General features: G+C 47.7%; 1 protein-coding gene across 3 annotated transcripts; it reads right to left on the minus strand.

Annotated features, from left to right (window-relative positions):
* Positions 1 to 3,310: 3,310 nt before the first annotated feature.
* On the minus strand, positions 3,311 to 8,594 carry MRPL27 (mitochondrial ribosomal protein L27). Of its 3 annotated transcripts, none has more exons than XM_072646673.1 (4): positions 8,452 to 8,594; positions 4,729 to 4,860; positions 4,250 to 4,317; positions 3,311 to 3,727 (listed from the first exon to the last, which is right to left on the minus strand). In XM_072646673.1, exons 1-4 carry the CDS (start codon positions 8,513 to 8,515, stop codon positions 3,521 to 3,523), a joined length of 471 nt encoding a protein of 156 aa, XP_072502774.1. In that variant the 5' UTR covers positions 8,516 to 8,594; the 3' UTR covers positions 3,311 to 3,520. The 3 variants fall into 3 exon arrangements, with proteins under 3 accessions (XP_072502774.1, XP_072502775.1, XP_072502776.1); XM_072646674.1 differs by having other exon boundaries at positions 7,998 to 8,530; XM_072646675.1 differs by lacking the exon at positions 8,452 to 8,594 and adding an exon at positions 4,956 to 5,118.
* Between the last annotated feature and the right edge of the window lie 198 nt (positions 8,595 to 8,792).

The following is an 8,792-nucleotide window of genomic DNA, read 5'->3' on the forward strand; positions in this document are numbered from 1 at the left end:
GAAGGAACCAGAGTCCTAACCCCTAACTGACCAAATAGTTATCCCAAACTTCCCTGCTCTTCCAGGAGCAAGGAGTCATATACTCTGCATGTTTCCAAGGTCAATTTTGTAATCAGAAACAGAAAGTCCAAAGCTTGCCCCTTTTCTGTCTCTGCCTCAGTTTCCACAGTAGAAACAGGATATTCCCTCAGCCAAGCCATACCACCAGACACATGGGAGGGGCTCCTTGCCTAGGGGGGACAGGGAGGGGTGGATCTGAGGTTGATTGATGCTGGCTACTCCCCACAGCCCTTGGGGGAAGAGCTAGGAAGATTCAGGAGGCTGAGCCCCTGACTGTGCCTTACTGTGGTGGTGGGTAGTGTCCTCCTTCGTGTTTGTTCTGGCCATCTTGCTGCTGCTGCTCTACCAGCGGGACCCCCAGTGCTGCCAGTTCCTCTGCTCCTGCTGCTTCTTCCATGGTCCCAGCCAGTGTGTGAGTACTTCCCTCCCTTTCCCAGTCTTGCCTCCAGCTCCTTGCTCTGACATCCCTGCACCATGCATGAGCACCAAAGACATTCTTGGGGGCTACAGCTTTCTCTTCAGAGAAGCAAAGGACTTTTCCAGTCCTGCTTCCAGTGAACACTCCTTCTTTCCAGGGATTTTTAGTGTAGGGTCTCTAAGACTGGGACTGCATAGCCCCCAAGTCAGTAACAGTGGGCTGGGAAAGGGTTAACTGCCTCTGAGCCCTCCCCCACTCCCATCATTGTCCAGAGCTAAGCCAAAGAGCCCTTCTCCATGAAGACAATGCTTTTTCCCACTCTTAGCAACAGGGCACTCTCACTTTCTCTAGCTTTGAGGGGAAAACCCAGGGTCTCCTACTTCAAAAGCAGACAAAGAATAGGGAAAACCAGAATGGAGGAAGCTAAGGAGACAGACCTTAGGGATACAGGCAGCATAAGCATTAGCAGCTTATCCGAGGTTTTCTGTACCACAACTTCCCTCAGACTCTGACCTGGCAAGACAGAGGGGATTGTTCCTCTAAAGAGGCAGCAGGGCATGAAGGAATGCAATCTCTCTCCAGTCAAGCAGGTTTTAGAAAAACTAAGGATCTGAGATTTAGTCTGACTTAGTAGAATGAGTTGGGGGTGAGGGGAAGAAAGAAATGTGAGATTCCCAAGAAGGACCTGAGCATCTGTCCAGGAGTCAAGGCAGGTGCTCACTGTCCAGGGGAACCTAGAGCTAGGTGAGGGTTAGGTGGCTCACCTTTGGTTCTTCTCCCCTAGGACTGTCCCCCTCCCTACTTTAGCAATAACCAGGACTTGGTGGGCCCCTCAGTCAGAGCCCAGCCATCAGAGAGAATGAGAACTACAGTGCAGGTGAGTTGCTTCTGTTCCAAATGAGGGGACAATGGTGATGGGGAGAACCTAGAGATATTTGTGCGGGAGAGGATCCTTAGATAGATTGGAACGGATGGGAACTTGGGACACAAAGCCTAAGGGCAATGCTCAGGAAGGGCTAATGGGTATGTTTCTTGCTTTGTCCCCTTCCTGGAAAGAGAGGGTCACTGGATATTGCTGATTACAGGGGCACTTCCAAGGTGATGAAGTATTCTGTGTGGGACTGCCCAACAACTACCAGCTACCCCCTTGGCACCCCCCACGTCTTCCCAGCTATGAGAGTGTAAGAAAGAAGGACCGGCAGCAACAGATCCACCGGTTGATTGCACATCGCTTTGGACTATGGACCTGCAGAGAGGTGGTCCTGTGTTAATAATCACCTCTTGAGGGTTTCTAAGAAGTCATCCCTAACCCTTATCCAGTCCCTCTCCACCCTCAGCTTACATAGCTCCCTTATTTGAAACACTGATGGAGAACACCTGAGACTGAACTACATCACTGGGGCAGAGGAGGATGGGTTTTATTCTATTGAGAGGACAACCCCTGGGAAAAGGCTTCTGCAGAGGGCACTGAGGGGTTACCTTCTGAGACAATGGCTCAAACTCAACTTGCTTCTACAAAGGGCCAAAACCATAAGGAGGAAAAGAAAGCTGAATGGAGAGGCCAGTGGGTGGGGAAAGTACAGAAACCAGAGTTTGGGAAAGCTCCCCCCTCCATACTTTTTAACAGAGCTGACATCTCTGCTTCTTTCTCCAGCTTCCACCAACCTATGAGGAATCCTTGGGACCTCTCCCTGAGATGCCCCCCAGCCCTGGCTCTGCCCACCCATTCCAGAGAACAACTGCCTTCCCTACTCAGAGGAACACTGCAGTGTAGGAGCATGCAAGCAGCCTCTTCCTGGCCACCTCCTTATCCCAGACCAACCCAGGCAGGAGAGATGGTGCCAAGCTCCCACCAGAGGAAGGCTTCTGCCAAACTCCAATTGTGCTAGATGCCCTTTGGTGCCTTCAAGACAGTGCAACAGGAGGCTCTCATTGATGCCACATCTTCAGGGATTCCCATCTGTGGCTACCTCCACCCCCAAAATTTCTGGTCCTCTATCCTAGAAAGCTCCCTCCAGCGTATGCAAGAAGTGACAGGCCCACATTACTGCCCACAAACACAAAGGGTAAAGTGAATTACAGAGAGGGAAGTCTTATTCAAGGCCACAGAAAAAAACAAGGAAAAGATTTTTAAGTGGATCTCAAGAGTCCTAACCTTTCCTGTTCCAGCTTCCTGGGGCTTCTGGAATGATCAGAAATGAAGCCTTTATTCTGGTCTTAGCAAGGAACTCTTGATCTCTTCAGACCCCTCTGCTCAGAAATGGCCAATCACCGCACATGCCACACCAGACAGAGGCTGCCAGGAGAACGTCTCCTCTCCCACAGAGCAAAGAACTGGAAGGGGGGTAAACACACGTTCTACCTTGACCCCTCAACTTTAAAGAACCTGGGCGTAAGCTACCAGTCAGCTTTTAACCCTATCTGAATTTCCTTTTCATACAATATATTCTCAAAGCCAGTTTCCTTACTGCTGTTTACAGTATTAAAGACAAAGGTGTGAAAGGAATGCGTCTGAAACACTCAGTGTGACAGTTCTGGGTGTTATCTAGTTCACCAAAATCAACCCAAAGGTCTAGCATTCCCCTGGAAGCCAAAAACTCAACCAGTACAGATTGCTCATTTATGGTACTTGGACTTTTCCATGCTTCTCCCATAAACTCTTCCAGGTAATAACAGAGGGAAAAAATGGAGAGAAAAGTGGGCATCTCTAGGGTTCCACTTTGTGAAGTTGGGTTACAGTAAGGAACTCAACAAACATCGTTACTCACCACCTGAGAATTAAAGTCCTCTGTCCACCCAGCCCCGCCCAGATTTATTTTCCAAATGAATGAATTCACAATTTGAACTGATTTTATTTTAGACCTCAGGTAGGCCCACCCTCATTACTCCTTGGGTGGCTGCTTCACAGTCTCTTCTGTGTTCACAGTCAACCAAACCCACTCTCTCAGGGAGACTTGCTTCCACCCTGATTCCTTGGCATCTGGCTGAATCTTCTTCTGGCACTCTGGCTCTAGTTTTCAACAAATGACATAGCCAGGAGACTCAGAGCATAGCCACCAATTTGAAGGTGCCCACAGGCTTGGCAGGGACAACATGGACAAAAGTCTTGTAGAGCACAGCACCCTTGGGCAGCTGGGTGACCAAGTCTGTACCTTCAGGACTGCTGGGATTGGGCACATATACCTCCTTTGTGTAGCGGACAGTGCCCTCTTCCAGGGCATATAGACACTTGTTCTTACCCAGTCCTACCTGGAACACACAAAAACCTTATCAGTTGAATAGCTAGGGCAAATGGAACAGTCCTGGGGCTTCAGGGAATACCTTTCATAATGATCCCATTCACTGGAAGCAGTCCCTAGGATGGGGATGGGGAAGAGAGTTAGATAGTTAGATAGTTCAATCTTGGGTTCTCTTTTCTATTGTCTAAACTTTCTATTGTCTAAACTTCTTTGCCTTCTGCCTTGTCATTGATTCTGTGACGGAAAGGGCAAGGATGACTCTAATAGTGTGACAGATGCACAGAGTGGGTACCACCAAGAGCTGGGTTTGTAAAGTATGTTCAAATCCCACAGGAAATAATAGATTCCAAGGAGCTGCTAACTCTCAAAAGATATCCAGTTTCTCCTCCAACAACATCTTTGCCTGAGCCCAGGATAGCCTAGCTCATACTTTGGGTTGGGTGGGAAAACTAATTAATCACGGGTAAACTCTGAACTCAAGCAGGAAAAGCTGGTTCAATGAACAAAAGGAGAGGACCAAAGGGCAACTCACATGAGCTCCTGGATGCCAGCGGAACTGGCGCTGAGTCCCAATGATGTTGCCAGCATGAACATATTGACCTAAAGCAGAGAGAGATTTCAGTAGGGACCTCTAAAACACTGAGCCAGCTAGGAGGAATGGTTACAAGGGGCATCGAATGGGACTTCTAAGGAACAATGATGAATCCTTACATTATGGCCCAAATGCTTTAAACCAGCTTCTGAACCTATCACTGAAGACTCCTGCCACACAGTGATATTTATACAGAATGTAAGGAAATTGGATCGCTCCCATGGGGAATCCCCTTCTCCAGTCATATGGCACTGAATGCTATGCCTTGCCCAAATTTTCTTGGCTCCTCAACTCAAAGGCAGGCTCCAAAGAGGACCTTCACGTGCTAGACTCAGCACAAAGCATGGGGCTTCCACCATTTCCCTTCAGAAAAGCAAGAGAGTGCATAGAGAGGGGAAAATCCTGAAATACACACTTACCCTCCAATTTCTTGATGCCATAGCGTTTGCCTGGTGACTTCCCACCAAGGTTTTTTGAGCTACCTCCAGTCTTCTTGGATGCATATCTAATGGTGGCAGCCATGACCTGAGGGGGAGACAGTCCTGCACTAACTGTAGAGAGATGACAAGAAATGTTATTCAGGGGGAGAACAACCCAGACAGATCAACTGTCCCTTGAGAAACCATGTCTCAAAGAAGGTATTTACAGTGCTCAGAAGGAGCAGGAGGTGAAGAGGTGGTCTGTTAGGAGGTTCAGAAATGGCACCAAATGTGTTAGTTTTCAGGGAGTGTCCTGAGGCCCTTGGCCTGTTTCTGGATGGTAGACAACCCATTCCTTGTATTGTCTGGGGCATAAACACTGGAGGGAGTCTATAAACAGAAGGAAAAAGAAAATAAACACCCTGTGCCCTGGGTACATCCAGCCCTGTCACGGTAGGACACAGACTATTTGAGAATGAGGGAAGAAAGGCAACAGTGCCAACAGGACACCCACAGAGCTACCCACTTTGACTCCACTGAACCATCCATCTAGAAAACCCTACAACACACACACAAACAAGTCAACTGCTTTTAAGCTAAAAACTGTAGCCTTGTCCAAAGGAGCCATCATCTCTAGTTCCTGGCTATCTCAGACTACTACGTCGTTGGGCCCTTTCTTCTCCTAATACCTAACATAGGAATTCCTAATCTCTTTGGAATAGCAACATTCTAGTTATTTGTTTGACTTTGTGACTCTCCCCACTCCTGTCCTAAGTGCTGACATCTATTTTTAAAATAAAAGTGAATTAAAAGTAATTTGTTTTACAAATTTTGCAACACCCTGGATAAGACCCTTGAGTAGTCACAAACTCAAGATTGGTAATCATTCCCTCAGGGATCCTAGAGACAGTTACTGATTATTTAGAAACATATGTAGTCTTCTTTCTTCTCAATTACATGTAAAAACAACTTCTAACTTTCATATTTTAAAGTATGAGTTCCAAACTCTCTCCTTTCCTCCCTCCCTTCTCTCCTCCTTGAGAATGCAAGCACTTGCTATAGATTATACATGTTTAGTCATATAAAACCTATTTCCATATTAGCCAAAACATATGTGGTTTTCAAAGGTCATTTAGAAACTGCAGATAGAAGGTCTGGGAACCCTTCGGGTGCCCAAGTCTTTTGTAGGGACCTCTATCCAGGATCTCAAATAAAATCAAGTTGTCCATGACAGAAAAGAATTAGAAGAGGGCACTTGGTCCAGTTGGCAGCCATCAGGCTGGTCTAAACCCAAGCTCTCCCAGACAAACTATGTTTTGGTATAAAGCCCATGTTCTAGAATGGAAAACCCTTGCTTCACCTGGAGTAGAACATGGTTTAAGAAGTGAAGTCTACCTTGCTGCAGTGCTTCTCAATCTTCTTTTGTCATGGATCCACTTTGGCAGTCTGGTGAACTCTCTAAGGATCCTTCTAGTACTGAATGTATGTTTCTATGACCTCTCTGGACCTTGGTTTCCTCATCTCTAAGATAAGGGGTCACGCTAGATGGCTCTAAGGCTTTTTTCTAGGTCTATGCTCCTATGACTCTCTAAAATAGAGGTTCTTAACCTTTTTGGCTATCAAGGTCTTCTTCTGCAGTCTAGTGAAGCCCATGGATCCCTTTGAAGAATAATTTTTTTAAACAGAAAAAAATGTTATTACAAAAGAAACCAATTCTATTGAAATATAATTATGAAAAAAAATTTTGGACCTCTGCCTTAGAGGTTATCTAATACAACCTCTTGATTCTATGGTGGAAAATACCTAGAGAACTTAAATGATACACCCAAGATCATCCAGGTGGCTAAGCCAAGATTTAAACCCAGGGTTCTGTTTCTAATTTCAGTGCTGTTTCCAAAGAAAGAAGTACACAGTATGTAACCAGGACCCATGAGGACACAGGGATAAACAAGTTATTTACCAGGGAGGGGTAAAAGGCAGAGATGCCACAGTGAGGCATCGAGAGAGAGAATTCTGTCTAGGCAAGGTCATGGAAACTTAAGCACTAGAAAACAGGACCTTAGAAGTTTAATTTAAACTTCTACTCTCATATAGTAATGCCTTTTATAAAACCCATCTCACCAAGCCTCTGCTTGCATACGTATTGGGACAGTGAATTATTTACTTCACCAAACAGTCTGTTACTGTTTCACTTGTAAAAAAGCTCCAGTTCTAAAGTTCTGAGAAAATTCTTCTTTATGGTATGTATGCTATGACAACTCAACCTGTATCCCTATAAGGTCTATCCTTTAGTCCCTGTTCTGCTTTCTAAAACTACAAACTACATCTCCCGGTATTCAGGATACTCCACAGTCTATCTTTCCAGCTTTATCACATAACTACAAGGGGTCACAAACTCTATGGTAAAAACAAACACCACTACTCCCTATCTGCACCCCTGCCCCACACAAACACTATCTCCCCAAATTCATGCCTTCAACATGGCTATACCTATAATGTTCCTTAACTTATGGAAATGAGGTAATGGGTAGAGATAACTGTATTATGGAGACAGAAAGAATTCTGGGCTCAAATTCTACCCCTGAGGCTTGACTGTTTGACTCTGAGTAAGTCACTTAACCTCTAAGCCTTATAAAGTTATAAATTGCAGAGAAGACGCCAACATGCACTGGTATGGTTGGCTGTTGTCCTTTGTTTGAAGAAGGACCAAAATGACATCACTAGAGTCAAGTTACAGTGTGTCTAGCTGTGGCTGATGAAACCAGTATGAGCTCAGAAGCTCTACCACCGGCACAAACAGTCCCTGTGAACATCTGAGGTGGATTCTCTAAATCTACTCAGCTCACTTTTCTCATGGGTCCTGGGATAGGAAGGCCCTTACTGAAAACTCCCTTTATGGGGGTTCCATTTTTTAAAAATTCCAAACCTACAGAATCTACCTTTAGAAGCCTACCTCAAATCGTATCTCCTCCAAGAAGCCTTCCCTCAGTGAAACCCACTAGGATGGCACTCTGCCTTTATTGCCTTGTACTACTGGCATCTCATTTGGTAACTAAAGAACCTACTAAGTATTGAGACATAATTATCTGTGCTTTATCCAAACTCTGTATCTGACTCAGAACAAATAAAAAGCATCTGTTAAGGGCTTACTATGTGCACAACACTAGGCTCTGGGGAAACAAAAATAAAAAAGCAGGACGGCGGATGCTCCGTCCTGCCCCGTCCTCGGCACACAGGGTGTGCTTAATAAAGCCGGGGATTCTTCTCACCCTAAAGCGTCTCTTGGACCGAGTATCACCACCAGCTCTCTCAGCTGAAACTGACATGGCCATGTCTCCACCGCTGGCCCCCTCCCTGGGGACACACGGCACTCTCAGCGTTCTTCCTAAACATCCCACACGTGGCCGGCAGCAGCACAGCCCAGCACAGCACACAAGAGCCCAGCCAGCGGGGAAAGCAGGAGAGCGCCCAAACCCTGGCGCAGCGCCAGCCCCCCCCCCCCCGCCCCCAGCAGCAAGGAGGCGGCAGAGGGGAGTCACGTGGACAGCGGTACCCAGCGCAGTTCGTCACGTGGCCTGCGAACGCGTCCTTCCCAAGGTGGGGAGCGTGACGTGGCCTACATGGATGCCGGCTTCTTGCACCCCAGTCGTGGCCCTCACGGGACATGACCTCCACAGTAACCCCGTCCACCCCTTCCCTACGGGGAGAGCCAAAGGCCGTTACCCGCTCCCCGGGCCAGGACGGGGCCTGTCTTCAGCGCCAGCGATAGCAGCGCTCTCGCTGCCATGGCTACCCTCCGTTCGCCGCCGGCTGCAGAAAGCTTCCGCTTCCGCTTCCGGCGGGGTTGTTTCCGGGTCTCGCGGTATCTCGGGACGTTTGAACCGGCGGCGCGCGCGTGCAGTCGGGAGAGACGCTGTAGGGGAGCCGGTGTGTTTGTGTGCTGTCCTCGGACCCGCCGGCCTCCCAGCTGCGTAGGGCCGGCCGGAGCGGGCGGCACCGGGGTCCGCCCCGTGGGAGAAGTGAGCGGCCTGCAACACAAGTATTCCCGGAGCGCCTACTACGTG

The sequence above is a fragment of the Notamacropus eugenii genome, chromosome 2 (genome assembly GCF_028372415.1).
Source record: "Notamacropus eugenii isolate mMacEug1 chromosome 2, mMacEug1.pri_v2, whole genome shotgun sequence".
Classification (NCBI taxonomy): Eukaryota; Metazoa; Chordata; class Mammalia; order Diprotodontia; family Macropodidae; genus Notamacropus; species Notamacropus eugenii.